This window comes from Gorilla gorilla, chromosome 7 (assembly GCF_029281585.2).
Source record: "Gorilla gorilla gorilla isolate KB3781 chromosome 7, NHGRI_mGorGor1-v2.1_pri, whole genome shotgun sequence".
NCBI classification, from domain to species: Eukaryota; Metazoa; Chordata; class Mammalia; order Primates; family Hominidae; genus Gorilla; species Gorilla gorilla.
In genome coordinates, this window is record NC_073231.2 from 114,256,649 (window position 1) to 114,275,444 (window position 18,796).

Sequence of the window (18,796 nt, forward strand, 5' to 3'; positions counted from 1 at the left end):
AAATTTATTATCCTGTAATTATCAACCTTTTAAAAGAATATGCTGGTTTATGTCAATGAATCTGTAAGTGGTATTTCTGAATATATAAAAAAATGAAGTGGAAAAGATACAGGATTGGAGGAAGTAGTTTTGGACTAAAGAAATCATAATTAAGTAGCAGCCATATTTTTCCATCTTTCAGAGGCCACCTCACTGCAGTGACATCTCATGCAAGTTGTCATGGAAGGAATAAACAGAACAATCATAGCCACTCTCTTAACCTTTGACCTTTAGCTCATCTCACAGGGTTGCACAGTAGTTAATAAAATGTACAAGCAAGCAGTGAGAAGCTTACTTACATAGTATGTAATAAAATGACCTTGGCTTTGAGGAGCGAGCTTTTTGCAGGAAGGTGAAAGGGTAAAATGAAAGTTTTAAGCCACCTTTGAGGAAAGAGTGAGGGAAGAGCCTTTATTTCTTGTGAGAGGCTGAAACAGTTACCAGATTTTTTGAAAAAATAAAAGTAACTAGAATTTTTGTAGGGCTTCACATTTTATAAAATGCTTTACACGAATTTTCTAGTGTTTGGTGTCCTAAACTCAAGGGCCAAGCCGATGAAAATACATGTAGTTGGGTGAAAGACAATAGTGGTGCCTATGAAGAACTGGTAAGTGTATACCCTTATCTAAGGGTAATCAAAATCAACTTAAAAACAAAAATATCCAAACTATTGTACGAACCAAGCAACTTTATATATATTTTATGTAATCTTAACTGCTCATCCCTGAGCTAAAGGTAATATTATCTCTATTCATTGGTATTGGAAACTAAGTACAGATTCGGTAAGTTATGTAAGGTCATGTAAAAGATGGAGTTTAGATTCAAACCAAGTGTATCAAGTCCATGTTCTTTCCAGTATACTATACGTCCTCTGTGACTGGTGATATGGTTTGGCTCTGTGTCCCCACCCAAATCTCATCTTGTAGCACCCATAATTCCCATGTATTGAGGAGGAGACCCACTGTGAGATGATTGAATCATGGGGACAGGTCTTTCCCATTGCTGTTCTCATTATGGTGAATGGGTCTCACAAGATCTCATGGTTTTAGAAACAGGAGTTTCTCTACACAAGCTCTCTTTCTTTGCTGCCATCCACGTAGGATATGACTTTTTCCTTCTTGTCTTCTGCCATCATTGTGAGGCCTCCCCAGCCACGTGGAACTGCAAGTCCAGTTAAACCTCTTTCTTTTGTAAATTGCCCAGTCTCGGGTACATCTTTATTAGCAGTGGGAAAACGGACTAATACTTTACTCCTTTCCAGTTTATCTTCTGGGGCTTTTTGTTTTGGTTTCAAATTTATTTATTTTTAAAATTGACATATAAAATTTAAAATTCTAGTGGTTTCTTTTTTTTTTGCACCAGAATGATTTTCCTGTCAGACAGCCATGATTGTGTTGCTTTTCTTTTGCTCAGCATTTTTAAGTTGTTCTTCTGTACCTTTAAAAACAAACTTTAAAGTTCTTTAGTATGAAATAAAAGTCTTCCAAGAAACTCACTCTTCTTACTTCTTATACACTCATTTCCTGATCCTAGTGTGTTTATTTAATTCCCAGCTACCAGTAGTTCTTTCTGTGTAGGATAACTTACTTTGTTATTTGCCTGTTGAACTCCTTTTTCAACCTTTAAGAGACAGGGGTCTTGCTCTGTTGCTCAGACTGGAGTGCAGTGTTGCAATCACAGGTCACTGCAGCATCAACCTCCAGGCTCAAGTGATCCTCTCACGTCAGTCTCCTGAGTAGCTGGGACCACAGGCGGGTGCCACCATGCTACCTTTTTTTTTTTTTTTTGAGACGAAGTCTTGCTTTGTCGCTCAAGCTGGAGTGCAGTGGCACGATCTCGGCTCACACAATCTCTGCCTCCTGGGTTCAAGCGATTCTCCTGCCTCAGCCTCCTGAGTAGCTGGGATTACAGGTGTGTGCCACCACAGCTGGCTAATTTTTGTATATTTAGTAGAGACAAGGTTTCGCCACGTTGGCCAGGCTGGTCTTGAACTCCTGGATCAAGTGATTGTCCTACCTTGGGCTCCCAAAGTCCTGGCATTACTGATGTAAGCCACCGTGCCTGGCCCATTCATCACTTCTAAAGATAGTCATAATACCAGTTGTAATGCTGTTTCAGTCTTCTAAAGGATCTGTTGCCCTTGTTCAATTAATTTTCTACTTTATCAAATTTGAGATACCACAGACTTCTACATGATTGTGAGTTTATTTTCCTTACCTAAAAAGCTGATTTTGTCTTGTCAGGTTTTTGACATCTATCAGATGTGTATGTGTGTGTCTGGGTACATATACACTTAAATGTCATGTTATTTTTTTCAGAAATGAGAGATAAAATGAGAAAATGGAGAGAAGAAAACTCAAGAAATAGTGAGCAAATTGTGGAAGTTGGAGAAGAATTAATTAATGAATATGCTTCTAAGCTGGGAGATGATAGTAAGTTCTTTTATTACAGTCAGGCTCCGTACATGCCTCATTCATGGGCCTTTTTTTTTTTTTTTTAACTGTTCTTTCATTTATGATTTTTCTACTTGTCATATTAATTTTCTCTGTGACTTTTTGTCCCAAGAATTTTAATGATAGTTTATTTTGAGAAGGATTTATAATTGCTTGGTAGTAGTAAGCTATCAAATAGGCATTTTGTTTTAAAGCTCACAGGGCTGCCAAATGTCTGGCCAAAATGTATTGTGTACGGACTCTTTTAGAACAGTAAAACTATTAAATAATTGGAGATTTTAACCTTACATTAACATATTTTACACTGCTGAAACATGTAAGAATGCATTCTTTCTTTAGTTTCAGAGATAATACAGTAAATCAGTTTTCAGTTATAAGTAATGTTCTCTAGAAATATCAGAAACTATAATTCATTAATTTCCATTTGGGTTTGTTTTAATATTAAATTCAGTTTTTTCCCCCTTTATGTGTATCTAGTTTGGATCATATATGAACAGGTGATGATTGCAGCACTAGACTATGGTCGGGATGACTTGGCATTGGTAGGTATTTAAATCAAGTATATATTTAATTTGCTTCATCAATTGTATACCGTAGTTAAGACTTAATGTATGGCTTATATGGAATGCTTTCTATAGCTAGTTTTGAGTGCTACTCTGAACAGTTAAGTGGAACTAACTAGATATTTTAGGACAAAGTATCTTATATCTTTTTATTAGTCCTGAGAAGTAGCTGTTTATCCCAGTTTTACTGAAAAGATTTAGTTACTGAAATTTATCTGCTTAGTAAGTGACTTATCCTATTTTATAGAGTTTAAAATAAGAAAGTTTAAAACAATTTTGTATTTTGTGTTATTGAATGACTTTCACAGAATGTAATGTTCAATACTGTTACACAATATTATAAACATATCTGACATAAGAAAATCCCGACGTATGGAACATAACATAAAATACTAATAATGTTTGGCCAGGCAAGGTGGCTCACACCTGTAATCCGAGCACTTTGGGAGGCCAAGGCAGGCAGACCACCTGAGGTCAGGGGTTCGAGACCAGCCTGGCCAACGTGGTGAAACCCCGTCTCTACTAAAGATACAAAAAATCAGCCAGGCATGGTGGAGCGTGCCTCTAGTCCCAGCTACTCTGGGGGCTGAGGCAGGAGGATCGCTTGAACCTGGAAGGCAGAGATTGCAGTGAGCTGAGATTGTGCCACTGCACTCCAGCCTGGGCAACAGAGCAAGACTCTGTCTCAAAAAAAAAAAAAACAAACCTAATACCGCTTTTAAAATAACACTGTAATGGTAGCTATGTTTTTGGACTCATGCTAGGAACGAAGCTAAATGCTTTACATCATGATTTTATTGAGCCTTCATAATTATTTCTTGATTTGTGTTTGATGTTATTATTATATTTATTTTATAAATCAGAAAGCAGAGGCATCTGTTAATGTTGTTCCTATCATCTTGAGTTCTTAAGTACCGCTTCATGCTGCCTCTGTATTTAAACTGAAAGAAAATATGCAAAAACAAAAAATTGAAATACCTGAAAAAAATTCACATCTGAATTAGTATTGTCCTTTTCAAGGTTGGGTTGGCTATACATGTAATTCTAGTGGAGCTGTTAGTGATGAAAACATTCCACAAAACCTTTGTTGGATTACCTTCAGAACCTATGAGACATAGTCTTTTGAATATTCATAGAGGTGACAGTTTTATATCTTGAGAGAAGTTTTTATTTTTATTTTTTTGAAATAGCCAAATATCACTTGATAAAGTAGGAAGTCAAATTAGATAACACTATTGATTAATAAAGCAGTATACCCAATTAAACAGTAACTTTTTAATGGTTAAGATTATTTATACAGTTAGCTTGCTTGACTGACCAAGTAATATGATTTTGCTTGATATCAAAGAAATAAGTGAACATATCTTCACTTTTGACTAACTTGAATATTTTTCTTAGTGTGGCAAATTTCAACCACAAACCTTTGAAGCTGTATTTCCAATTCATATTAAAACTTATTTTATTACCAGTTAATAGTTTCATCAGTAGTTAATGGCATTGTTTTGGTCACACATGCATTAATATGCTTCAGTGGACTATTTGTATCATCTTTAACATTTCTAGGACTTCCAAAACTTAGAATCCTTCATATGTTGCTGAGAATGTAGATACTCAATAAATATTTGATTATTTATTTAGTCAAGTTGATGAGTCAATTATGGATACTTGTTCAAAAAAATTGGTATTCCATCCATTTAATGTCTGTATTTTCTGACCCCAAATCAGGATATGTTGATTGAAAGGATGATTGATTGGCTGGGCGTGGTGGCTCATGCCTGTAATCCCAGCAGTTTGGGAGGCCAAGGCAGGCGGATCACCTGAGGTCAGGAGTTGGCGACCAGGCTGGCCAACATGTTGAAACCCCGTCTCTACTAAAAATACAAAAATGAGCTGGGTGTGGTGACAGGTGCCTGTAGTCCGAGCTACTTGGGAGGCCGAGGCAGGAGAATCGCTTGAACCCAGGAGGTGGAGTTTGCGGTGAGCCAGGATCGTGCCACTGCATTCTAACCTGGGTAACAGAGCAAGACTCCATCTCAAAAAAAAATAAGAAAGGTTGGCTGATTAATATAAAATTTCAACAGGGCAAAATTAAACAGTGTTTATGTTATTTGCTAGGAACTTGAGATGACTACTAAAAAACTTAGTTCTTACCAGGAGAATGCTTATGCTGTAATTAGGAAGAAAACGCCAGGCGCTGTTGTCGTTTAAGTAGGGGCCTGACACATTATAGAAGTAGTTTTTAAGGAGGAATAATATGATATTAGTACTTAAAGAGTTATTAGTGGTTCTCATAATCTGCTCATTTTCCTGGTTAAGAGCATGATCAGTTTCTGAGAACTGATTGTTGCCTTCACTGTAATGTCATAGTGCTTCTTTCAATCCATTATTTGTTACTGATTAATTTCACTTCATGTTATTAGATGACACTAATGAAATTATTCAAGAAAACACATTGAAGACTATATAGGCCATTCATTGTAGCCCATTTAGTATAAATAATGTAATTACTACTCAACCCTTATTTTTTCAGTTTTGTCTTCAAGAGCTAAGAAGACAGTTCCCTGGCAGTCACAGAGTCAAGAGATTAACAGGCATGAGATTTGAAGCCATGGAAAGGTAACCAAATCTTATCAGCTGGCAGGCATGGAGCCTGTTAATCATGGTGGTGTTAATTTTTTTTTTTAATTTCAGACATTCTAGAGTGTGTGGATTACTGTCTCAATATGGCTTTAATTTACATTTTTTGATGACTAATGAGGTTGAAAACCTTGTCGTGTTTGCTTAGACATTCAAATAACTTCTTTTTGAAGTATCTTCTTTAGTCTTTACCCGTTTAAAAAATTGGGTTATTTCACCTTTTTTACTGCTGATTTGTAGGAGGTCTTTATATATTCTGGATAAAAGCTTTGTCAGATATATGTGCTGTGAATATTTCTCCCTATTCTCTTGCTTGAATATTTTATTTTCTAAATGGTGCCTTGTGAAGTAGAGAAGTTTTTAGTTCTGATGAAGTTCAGTTTATCATTTTTTTTTTAATGCTTAGTCATTCTTTTGTCCTGTCCAATAATTCTTTTCTAATGTTTCAACAATATTCGGTAATGTTTTCTAGACAATAGGAACATTTAAATTATGATTATTTTTAGTTTGTAAGAGTGTTTTCAGATTATTTTTCTTTTTGCCGTCTTTTAAAATTTTATTTTCAGTACTTCTAGATAATTGATTGTGCTGTACAGTTTAACTGTGTCCTTATATTCTGCCTATTAATTATTAACAAAGGAGTATGGAAGTCTCCAACTTTAATAGTGGATTCATCTATTTCTCCTTGCAGTTCTATTAGTTTTTGCCTCACGTATTTTGATGTTCTGTTGTTAGTCACATAATAATAAGGATTGTTGTGTTTTTCTTGAGAATGAGCCCTTTATATTATGTAATGCCTGTCTTTATCCCTACTGATTTTTCTTGCTCTGAGGTCTGCTTTGTCTGAAACTAATAGAGCTCCTGAGCTTTCTTTTGATTAGTGTTACAGCATATCTTTCTCCATCCCTTTGTTTTTATTCTGTTGTATCTTTGTATTTAGAGGGTTTTGTGTAGACAGCATTTAGTTGGGTCATGTTTTTAAATCCACTTTGATAGTCTCTGTCTTTTCATTGGTATACTTAGACCATTTACATTTAAAGTGATTATTAATAAAGTTGTTTCATTATCTGCCATATTCATAACTATTTTCTATTGATTGCTCTTGTTATTTTTTCTTTTGTCATTTGTTTTCTGCCTTCTCTGATTTAATTGAGCGTTTATAGAATTTCGTATTTTCTCTCTCTCAGTGTATCAGTTATACTTCTTTTTAAATTTTTTAAATAGCTGTCTGAGAGTTTGCAATATATATTTAGAACTATCCAAGTCAACTTTCAAGTAACACTATACTGATTCACAGTTAGGGCAAATACCTTACAACAGAGTATTTTTAATTCTTCTCTTTGGTCATTTGTAAGACTGCTTTCATTCATTTTACTTACTCATAAATGATAATCACCAAATATATTGTTGCTGTTATTACTTTGAGCAAACTGTTACCTGATCGATTAAGAATAAGTAAAGTTTTATTTTACTTTTATTTATTCATTTTCTAATGCTCTTTCTTTCTTTATATATTAGAACCTTCCAAAGGTTCTAACCAATATTATTTTCCTTTTCTCTGAAGAGCAGCTTTTAACATTTCTTGAAAGGCAGGTCTGCTGACAGCAAATTGCTTTAATTTTTGTTTGTCTGGAGTATATTTCTCTGTCACATTTAATGGGCAGTTTCTCAGGATACAGAATTCTAAGTTGGTTTTCTCTCAGAACACTTTAAATATTTCCCTCTACTCTTTTCATGTTTGCATGGTTTCTGAAGAGAAGTCTGATATAATTCTTATCCTTGTACCTGTATAAGTAATGTGTTTTTTTCTTCTGGCATCTTTTAAGATTTTCTCTTTGTTTTTGATTTTCTGTAATTTGAATTTTATATGCGTAGGTGTAGATTTTTTGCTATTTATTCTGCTTGATGTTCTTAGAGCTTACTGGATCTGTAGTTTTGTGTCTATCATAAGTTTAGGAAAATTTTCAACGATTAAACATTTTCTATATTTCTTTCTTTTTTCCCTTCTAGTATTCCATTACATATATATGACATCTTTTGTAATCGTACACACTTCTTGGATATTGTGTTCTATTATTTTCCTCTTTTTATTTCAATTTTGAAAGTTTGTATTGATAATTCTTCAACCTCCTGACTCTTTTGGGTTATGCCCAATCTACTGATAAGCCAAAGCCCATCAAAGGCATTCATCATTTCTTTTGCATTGTTTTTGATTTCCAGTATTTTCTTTTGATTCTTTTTTAGAGTTTCCATCTCTGTTTACATTACCCATCTGTTTTTGCATCTTGTTTACTTTTTCCATTAGAGTTGTGAAAATACATGTCATTGTTTAAATTCCTAGTCTGTTTATGCCAGTACTTCTACCATATCTACATCTGGTCCTGATGCTTGTTCTGTCTTCAACTTGTGTGGCTAGTTTTTACTTTTGTACTTTGGACAAATTGAATCAGTATTTTTTTAAGGGAAATTTTCTATAAGTACTATATACATGATTTGCTTTACTTAACAAAATAAGACTGTAGTAAACGTTTACTGTTATATGAAGATGGAAGACTTCGGTAACGATTATAAATGCATTTAAAGCAATTATAAATGCATTTAAATTAAAATATTAAAGCCAGTTTAATTTTTTTCTGTATTTACTATTTATCACTATATTTTTAAGGTAATAATTGTAGATGTTTCTTTTTCTTTTTAAATAGATATGATGATGCTATACAGCTATATGATAGGATTTTACAAGAAGATCCAACTAACACTGTAAGTTGGCAGATTGTCTTGAAAAAAATCTAAAGTTTAATTTAAAAGATAAAATTAATTCATCGAGGAAATAATGGAAAGATACATAAGGAACTAGGTCTTATATTTTTAATTTTTAATTAAAAAATATTTTTATTTTTAATTTTAAATAGTTCATGATGGGCCACAGTTTATTTTAAATAGATTTAAGATTCTCCAATAAAATTTGACTCCTCACCCTCACCAACAGGGTGAAACCCCATCTCTACTAAAAAGCAAAAATTAGCTGGGTGTGGTGGCATGTGCCTGTAATCCCACCTACTCAGGAGGCTGAGGCAGGAGAATCCCTTGAACCTGGGTGGCGGAGGTTGCAGTGAGCTGAGATTACGCCACTACACTCCAGCCTGGGCGACAGAGCAAGACTTCGTGTCAAAAAAAAAAAAAAAAAAAAAAAAAAAGGCTTCTAGAAGATACCGTATTAGAGAAGGGGCTAGTTGAGATTTGGAAAGAGTAGACTATGTGTTTGCATAAAATATTTTGAAGTTTATGAAATACTAAATTGTTTAATTTGTGCAGTTACTTTTTAGTTGTCTTAATGGAAAAAAAAGCCATTTCAATAATTAGTATATGGAATTAATGAAGGCATTTTATTTTGTTTTTGCTTTTTTCTGCCGTATACATGAATAAGAAGAAACATACCCCTTTAATTTAGTGTAATTTTGAACAAGTATATTAGTTTATTGGATAGAATATTTGTTCTAAAGATACCTATATAGTAGTATTTGTTTGAAAAATACCCTGGTGAATTCTATTTTTAATGTTGAGAACATTATAGTTTATTGCCATAATAGATTCCCTCAGACTTAACCTTTTAACTAAAAAGTTACAGAGAGACGTTAGATAATACATCAGTCATTTTAATGTTTTATGTCATTATTTCCACGCACACATATGCCTGCTAAAAGAAAATAAGTATTTTTAAAAATTTTAAACAAAAACCAGGTTGAGTTTTTTTCTTTTATAGAAGGAGAAATTGTTGTATTAACACAATAAAGATACATGAAGTGTCTCTCTTATTTGGCAAGTATTTCTTTAAAAATAGACATTAAAAAATCTTATATAATGTCTGACTCTAGATTTTAAGATGTAAAATGCTTAATAATTTAACAATAGTAACTTGATGTCTGTAGTTTCTAGAGCACATTTATCTCAGGCACTGATCATAAATCCCTTATCTCTGCTTATTTCCTTTGATATTCTGTAATGATACTTATGTATTATAGTAGTTGGTATGTTTCTTAAATGATAGTTACTTACTTTTAGTCTTTTCCCACCCCAGGGAGATTTTCTGTGGAAATTCCCTAGGGTTTTTGTTTTTCTTTTTGAGTGGGTGTGTGGGGGTTTGTGTAGGGATGTGCGTGTGTGTGTGTGTGTGTGTGTGTGTGTCTACGTGTCTATGTATTAGTCCATTTTCATGCTGTCTCTGTATTAGTCCATTTTCATGCTGCTGATAAAGACATACCTGAGACTGGGCAATTTATAAAAGAAAAAGGTTTATTGGACTTACAGTTTCTCATGGCTGGGGAGGCCTCACAATCATAACAAAAGGCAAGGAGGAACAAGTTAAATCTACTGTAGATGGCAGCAGGCAAAGAGAGCTTGTGCAGGGAAACTCCCATTTTTAAAACCATCAGCTCTCACTATCAGAGACTCTTTCACTATCACAAGAACAGTGCAGGAGATACCGGCCCCCATAATTCAGTCACCTCCCACTGGGTTCCTCCCATGACATATGCGAATTGTGGAAGTTGCAATTCAAGATGAGATTTGGGTGAGGACACAGTCAAACCATATCATTCTGCCCCTGGCCCCTCCCAAATCTCATGTCCTCACATTTCAAAACCAATCATGCCTTCCCAACAGTCTCCGAAAGTCTTAACTTATTTCAACATTAATTCAGAAGTCCACAGTCCAGCGTCTCATCTGAGATAAGGCAAGTCCCTTCCACCTATGATCCTGTAGAATCAAAGGCAAGTTAGTTACTTCCTAGATACAGTGGGGGTACAGGCATTGGATAAATACAGCCATTCCAAATGGGGGAAATTGGCCCAAACAAAGAGGCTACAGGCCCCATGCAAGTCTGAAATCCAGCGGGGCAGTGGAATCTTAAAGCTGCAGAATGATCTCCTTTGACTCCATGTCTCACATCCAGGTAATGCTGGTGCAAGAGGTGGATTCCTATGGTCTTGGGCAGCTCCGCCCTGTGGCTTTGCAGGGTACATCCTCTGGATGCTTTCACAGGCTGGTGTTGAGTGTCTTTAGATTTTCCAGGTGCATGGTGCAAGCTGTCAGTGGTTCTACCATTCTGGGGTCTGGAGGACGGTGGCCCTTTTCTCACAGCTCCATTAGGCAGTGCCCTATTAGGGACTCTTGTGTGAGGGCTCTGGCCCCACATTTCACTTCCATACTACCCTAGCAGAGGTTCTCCATGGTAGCCCCGCCCCTGCAACAAACTTCTGCCTGGACATGCAGACATTTCCATATACCCTCTGAAATCTAGACAGGGGTTCCTAAACCTCAATTCTTGACTTCTTTGCACTCACAGGCTCAACACCACGTGGAAGCTGCCAAGACCTGAGGCTTGCACCCTCTGAAGCCACTGCTTGAGCTCTGCGTTGGCCCCTTTCAGCCACAGGTGGAGTGGCTGGGATGCAAGGCACCAAGTCCCTAGGTTGCACACAGCACGGGACCTTGGGCCTGGCTCATGAAACTACCTTTTCCTCCTAGGACTCCAGGCCTGTGATGGGAGGGGCTGCCATGAAGACCTCTGACATGCCCTGGAGACATTTTCCCTTTTGTCTGTGGAATTAACAGTCAGCTCCTTGTTACTTATGCAAATTTCTGCAGCTGGCTTGAATTTCTTCTCAGAAAATGGGGTTTACTTTTCTATTGCATTGTCAGGCTGCAAATTTTCTGAACTTGCCCTGTTTCCGTTGTAAAACTGAATGCCTTTAACAGCACCCAAGCCACCTCTTGAATGCTTTGCTGCTTAGAAGTTTCTTCCACCAGATACCCTAAATCATTTCTCTCAAGTTCAGAGTTCCACACATCTCTAGGGCAGGGGCAAAATGCCACCAGTCTCTTTGCTAAAACATAACGAGTCACTTTTGCTCCAGTTTCCAACAAGTTCCTCATCTCCATCTGAGACCACCTCGGCCTGAATTTCATTGTCCGTATCATTAGCATTTTGGGCAAAACCATTCAACAAGTCTCTAGGGAGTTACAAACTTCCCCACATTTTCCCATCTTCTTCTGACCCCTCCAAACTGTTTCAATCTCTGCCAGTACCCAGTTCCAAAGTTGCTTCCACATTTTCAGGTATCTTCAGCAACACCCCACTCTATTGGTACCAATTTACTGTGTTAGTCTGTTTTCATGCTACTGATAAAGACATACCTGAGAAGACTGGGCAATTTACAAAAGAATAAGGTGTGTTGGACTTACAGTTCCACATGGCTGGGGAGGCCTCACAGTCATGGTAGAAGGCAAGGAGGAGCAAGTCACATCTTACATGGATGACAGCATGCAAAGAGAGCTTGTGCAAGGAAACTCCCATTTTAAAACTATCAGATCTTGTGAGACTCATTCACTATCATGAGAACAGTGCATGAAAGACACGCCCCATAATTCAGTCACCTCTCACTGGGTTCTTCCCATGATGCAGGGGAATTGTGGGATTTCCAATTCAAGATGAGATTTGGGTGGGGACACAGCCAAGCCATGTGAGAGAGAGAGAGAGAGTGTGTGTGTGTGTGTGTGTGTGTGTGTGAGATTGTTTTGTTCTAGATAGCTGAGAACTTTCATTATTTTGTGAAGATTCTCAGAATATAGAAAGTTCAAGGAAAAATTTTGACAGTTGCAAACCTATCTGTAATAAAAAATAAAAATAAGAAATAGCTTCTATAAGCTTATGTAGATACTGAGAATAAAAAGTTAAAATTGGAAAGTTTTTGAATGATTTCCTAATCTAACAATTCTAATAGCTTACTGTCTTAGTTCAACAATTTCTTAGAAAAAGCACCCATTTTTTTCTGAAGATTTTCTCATGTACTTATTTCTTATTCTTAATTTAGAAGACTTCACTGTGGTTTCAAAGATACTCATTTTTCTCTTAGCCATAGATTGAAAAAACTGAAATCAGATTTCTGAAAACAACTTCTGAATTTTATATTTCTCATCCCAGGTTAAAAATCAATGTAATTTAAGTCAATTTTGGAATTAGGAGTACAATATTTTGATTCTGTCTCAGTTTACATTGGGAATTTTTAATAAGTTATTTCACTTCTTCAGACTATAAGATAAAATGTGATAAATTATTGCTCTGTCTTTGTAGTATCTTTCATATTTTATGGCTTTTTGTGACTTTTAAAACTGGCTAAAAGAGAAATCCAAATGGTTCCCCTCATAGAATATGTGTGAAGTGGTACAGATTGAACATCCTTAACCTGAAAATTTGTAATCCAAAATGCCTCAAAATTCAACACTTTTTGAAGAATGAAATAATGTCACAGGTGGAAAATTTCACCCCGATCACGTGATGAGTCACAGTCAAAACACAATGAAAACTGTTTTCTGCACAAAATTACTTAAAATACTGTATAAAATTGTTACCTTCAGGATATGTGTATAAGGTGTATAGGAAATGTAAACCGATTTTGTGTTTAGAGTTGGATCCTTATTGCTGTGATATCTCAGGTATACAGAAATATTCCAAAATTTGAAAATATCTGAGATGTGAAGCACTTCTAGTTTCAAGCGTTTTGTGTAAGGGATACTCCCTGTAGTAACTAAATCCCTTAGCGGTTAGGTAAACATTCGAGAGCAAGGCGACTTAATTCAGCTTTGCTAAATGTATTATTCTTTTATCAAACATGATCTTATCTTTTTTCAGTCCCTTCTTTCCTTCTGTAAACATGTATTGAGTACCTCTCATGAACCATCAAAGAGTTGCTCTTAGTAAGAGTAGAGATACTGTTTCTGTTCCTATATCCTTAGGAAGCACTGTGCTAGACATTGAAGGAGAAAACATAGCCATAAAAGACCCATAACTAATAAAGTCTATAAGTAGACTTCACTAATATGCAACAGTTAAAGTTACTCCACAGAAGACATCACCGTTTCTTTTTCCAAAGCAACTTAGTATCTCAAAGGCAGGAAAGTCCAGTTTTATTCTCATTTACTGTTGCTCTCTACATTGTTGAAAAGTGATCACGTGACCTTTTATTTGTCTTATGCCTCTGTGTTTCTGGATATCCAGTATAGAAATGAAGTTGTTCATTGAAGCTTTAAGCAGCTGTACTTCCTATTCACATGCATTCATTATTCTTTCAGAGAACATTTATTATGCTTGCAGTGTGCATGGTAGTGAGAACAAACACAAGGATGAATTAGCCTTTTCTGTGCTTCTAGTGAGGTAGCATGATGTGATGAACATGCTGTAGACTTTGAAACTGATTTATTACATTCTCTTTCTTTGATGACTTGCTGCATGGGTTTTGAGTCTGGAAGGCCTTAAAGGATGAGTGTAACTTAAATGATACAAAGACATTGTATCCCAAGTGAATGCATGAATAAGCCTTTATTAAAGTACAAGCATTATTAAAGTACAATGCTTAGGAAAGAAGGAATAAGGTAATTAGAATGGAAGTTTCAAAATTTTTTATTTGAAAGAATGGTGGAATGGCATACCTTCTTCCCGTCTTTTTTAAAGTTCTGAAATACTCTATTGAGAAAGTCATACACATGTTAAAAATTGTGGACAATATAAAATGATATGGTAAAAAAAAAAAATAAGTCTGTTCCTCTATCCCTGAGCTCAGGTCCTCCTTCCCTTAGGGAAGCACTTTTTTTTTTTTTGTGAGATGGAGTCTTGCTCTGTCGCCAGGCTGTGGCTCACTGCAACCTCCGCCTCCCGGGTTCAAGTGATTCTCCTGCCTCAGCCTCCCGGGTAGCTGGGACTACAGGCACGTGCCACCATGCCCAGCTAATTTTTGTATTTTTAGTAGAGATGGGGTTTCACCATGTTGGCCAGGATGGTCTTGATCTCTTGACCTTGTGATCTGCCTGCCTCAGCCTCTCAAAGTGCTGGGATTACAGGCATGAGCCACCGCACCTGGCCAGGCAAGCACTGTTAATGATTTTTCTATGTGATCTTTCAGAGATATTTTTCATGCACAAATAGGCGTGCGTGCGTGTGTGTGTGTTTGTGTGCGTGTGTGTGTGTTTGCATGTGTGTGTGTGTGTGTGTATTCCTCTGACAGGGAGAATGGTTAGAAATGCAAATGTGGTATACTCTATGTAACAATATAGTTTAAAGATCATGCCATGTCATCACATCCTTTACATTATCCTGTTGAGTAGGATTGCATTGCGTGGATATATAGTCCCTTGCCTTGATGAAAAAGTTTCTTTAAGTCCCCTTGGTGAACTTGGTGAACCCTTAGGATGATTCTGATATTTCTTCTCAGAAACAGTTTTTCGGTGGATGTCATTGGTGGAATGAATCTTTAGAGGTGAAATGTCTGGGTGAGGAGGTCCATGGATTTTAAATTTTGATTGATGTTACAAATTTCCTTCTGAAAAGGCTTTTTATTCATCTGTACCCACTTTCTGTGGCATATGAGAGTGCCACTTTCCCCATATCCTGCCACGTGGTATATTATCAGCTTTTTTCTTTTAATAGTTGCCAGTCTAATTGGTTAAAAATGTTATTTTGTTATAATTTGCATTATGAGTACTGCTGAACATCTTTTAATACTGTTTTTTTTTTTTTTTTTTTGAGAAGGAGTCTCGCTCTGTCTCCCAGACTGGAGTGCAGTGGCGCAATCTCGGCTCACTGCAAGCTCCACCTCCCAGGTTCACGCCATTCTCCTGCCTCAGCCTCCCAAGTAGCTGGGACTACAGGTGCCCGCCACCACGCCCAGCTAATTTTTTAGTGTTTATTTTAGTAGAGACGGGGTTTCACCTTGTTAGCCAGGATGGTCTCGATCTCCTGACCTCGTGATCCACCCGCCTTGGCCTCCCAAAGTGCCGGGATTACAGGAGTGAGAACATCTTTTAATATTCTTAAACAGCTATGGGATTACAGGAGTGAGAACATCTTTTAATGTTCTTAAACAGCCATTTGTATTTTTCTTTCTGAGCTGTCTCCTTTTACGCTTTTTTCAAATTTCATTTGTCTTCTGATAAAGAGAGGGCAAGGTTCTGGTGCTCTGCCTAGTTAACCTTCTCCTCCTCCACTGATTTACTTCTGAGGAAGACAGTATTTTATACCTCTGAGTTGATTCCTTATACAGAGTAGCTAGAAGTACAAAAAGAAGGTCTACATTTGTGAACAGCTTGGTAATTTTTAATTTTTATTCTTAGAGAATGGAGTATGAAGTCAAATTTTGATTAGGTAAATATCAGTTAGTTTTAGAGATAATGTGTCATCAAAATAGGATATATTTTGAAGGAGATGAGAAAAGTAATTTGGAGGCTATTCTTAGGCTAGAGATTATGGGAATCTAAAACTAAGACAGGTGGAATTGGAGGGGACTGGGCTACTGTCAGCCTTTATTTTTTATGTTACTCTAGTACCAGTTTTGGCACTTTTTTTTCGGCTTGCGTTTTGAAAATGATTGACTTTTCATACTTTGAATCTTCCTTAAGGGGAAAAAATTATATCCATTGAGTGGGAGAGTGCCCAGCATTTGGTAGGCTTCCAGCGAATACTTGTTGAAGGAATGCCTTTCAGAAAGCAGAGTAATTATTGTCTTTTAGTTGATTTCATACTTCAGAAGATCAGATTTTGTCCTGAATTGTGAACTCTGCCTATTGTGATATATCAAATATTTGAAGTTTTATTTATGAATTAGATGTAATTTCCTCTGTGCCGAGGGTAAAGATGGTTTTTTTCGTGAGGGGAGGGTGGGGGTCGATTTTTATTCAGGCTTCTCACAGTGGTTAGAGCCACTCTATCTTCAGAACAGTCACAACACAGGAAATGCACCATTGAGACTGCCTAGAAAAGTCTGACCAGCTAAATCTTATTGCTTAAAATACACATATTCACAAAAACTGATAAATGGTAACATGCCTCACACAGGAATGTGTTTGGATTTGCAAATATCCTGACTGGCTGTAGCACCAAACCCTCCACTAACCCCTCGTTCACCTGGAACACCAGTGTTACTCACATCTCCCTGGCCCCCTAACTATTCCTTCAAGTCCTTATTAAATCTCTCTGAGAAGGGTAGCCTCCTGTAGCAGGAGCCAGACTGTGACATGGGAATTAAGCCCAGCTCTGCAGGTTGCATTTTCATCTTTTTCGTCTTCTCATGCCTTGAGGGTAAGATGCTGCAGTGAGTGAATCCCACAGTTAACACTCAGCCAGTTCCCCACTGTAACTGGGGAAAGAAACTTGAGAGGGTCAGAATACATCCATTTGATTAGTAGTTAACTGAAAAAGGGTTCCTTTTGGTAAAACTTTTTCACCTTTGAGTCATTTCAATGAGTTATTTGAGATTCTTTAAAAAGTAAAGGAAAGGCATCGGAGGGGCTTTGACACACTCTGGCCAACTCTGGCCATACGCCAGCCTGCTTGTGCCCATTGGACTCAGTGGAGGGAGGCAGGCAGGCCCTGAGCTACCCCCAGTGCTAGCAAAGCCTCCTCCTGGCAATTCTGGGCGGGGATGACGTCTGGGCCACAGCTAGTCCAAGTCTGTCATTGAAGATCCATTCAAGCTCCTGTTTGAAATTCCACCTTCTTCTGTCCCAAGTGGTTGTGGATACCCCCAGGGGTTGGTACGGAGGACCAGGTGCAGCCACAGGAGGCAGATAGGCTCAGAACGTGTTTCCATTTACAGGAAACAGAACACAGGCCTCTGTGTGACTGTGGAGCAATGTGCAGATTGCAGTGATGAGTAGAGTAAAACCTCCACTTTGAGCTCAGCATCTCTGGTGAACACAGGGAACTGCAGGCAACAATGCTGCTGAATACACCCGAGTGCACAGTCAGACATGTGTTCCGTAAACAGTAAATGTGTAAGACCAATTATCGAGAGGGTATCTTGCTCCAGAAGATGCTTTTAAAATGCCGCATTTTCCAGGCTTCTAGGTATAAACCTTGGGGGCAGGGAACCTGGATTCTGCTTTCCTTTTGCTGGTCAACTGTCCAGTTCCATCTGGGTCCCTGAGTCTGGAGTGAGGCAGGGGGGAGGTTCTAGATTGTATTTTGCCGGTAGGCCTTAATCCTTTAATCCTTTTCTAGGTAGTATCTCTTCCCCAGGTAGCCTATTTAAAATAAAAAAATGTTGTATGTCTTTCAGAAAAAATTGCTAGCTAGCCCTATTCTGAGTAATATTATAGAAGGCATGTAGCCAGTTGGATGAAGATTTATTCGTGATCTTTTAAAGTTTGAAACAAATTATATAGGTTTCCATTTATTGTTTGGCACTAGTGTATATATATCTTTAGTTGGAAAAATCTTACAGGAGCATGACTCTTCCAATTCTAGTCTTCATTCAGGGTCTAGCTGTCCTGTAGCCACCTTCCCTTTGATTGTTTTAGTAAACATCACAATAACCTTTATGCTCACTCCAAAGTTTAAACAATACTGTACTTTTTAGTTGTTCTTTCTCAATTTTATTTATATTATATTTAACACATGTCACTTAAAAGAATGTGAATTCTCTGAAGCCAGGGACTGAACCTTATGTATTCGATGCTCTTTGAAGAAAATATAATAGGATCTATGTTGTTGGCCAGTTGATTTACTTTTGAATAATGGAGTAAATTGTTTGTGGTTCGTGGTATTCTTTTAGTAGCATGTTTTTCACTATCATACATGGGTTCTTCAGAACTATTGTTGCATTTCTTAATGCCTCCAGATTGTTTATTCAGAACATCGATTAGGGCTGCAGACAAATTATTTGAATTGATATTGGCTAAAAATCTTCTAAACTTTGTGAGGTCAAAATATGTAATTATTAGCATTTATTAAGGGATGATATAATTTGTTTAGTGAGCTATGATTTTGTTAATTTTTAAAAAACATTTAAGTAAAGCATGTTCAGTTAAAAGAACAACTTATATGGTCATCCAGATTTCTACTTTACAACTGAGAAAAAGCTGCAGCTTTCCACAGAACAGAGTATAAATATGAGGAAAATGGTGAAAGGGAGTGATAGAATTGAAGAAAATGGTGATGATGTGATAATGAAGAAAGGTAATGTTTATCAGATATTTACTATGGGCCATCACTGAGCTAAACACTTTACATATATTATCCCATTAATTGTCATCATAATCCTTTCAGATATTGTC

At 36.9% G+C, this 18,796-nt stretch overlaps 1 protein-coding gene across 2 annotated transcripts in view; it reads left to right on the plus strand.

Moving 5' to 3' along the window:
• EMC2 (ER membrane protein complex subunit 2) overlaps window positions 1-18,796 on the plus strand; it is a 45,450-nt gene that overhangs the window by 6,626 nt on the left and 20,028 nt on the right. For both annotated transcript variants that reach the window (XM_004047433.5, XM_055348050.2), the window contains exons 2-5: window positions 2,358-2,471; window positions 2,970-3,034; window positions 5,586-5,671; window positions 8,395-8,452. In XM_004047433.5, the coding sequence (XP_004047481.1) occupies window positions 2,358-2,471; window positions 2,970-3,034; window positions 5,586-5,671; window positions 8,395-8,452 (323 nt within the window). The remainder of the gene's footprint in view (window positions 1-2,357; window positions 2,472-2,969; window positions 3,035-5,585; window positions 5,672-8,394; window positions 8,453-18,796) is intronic.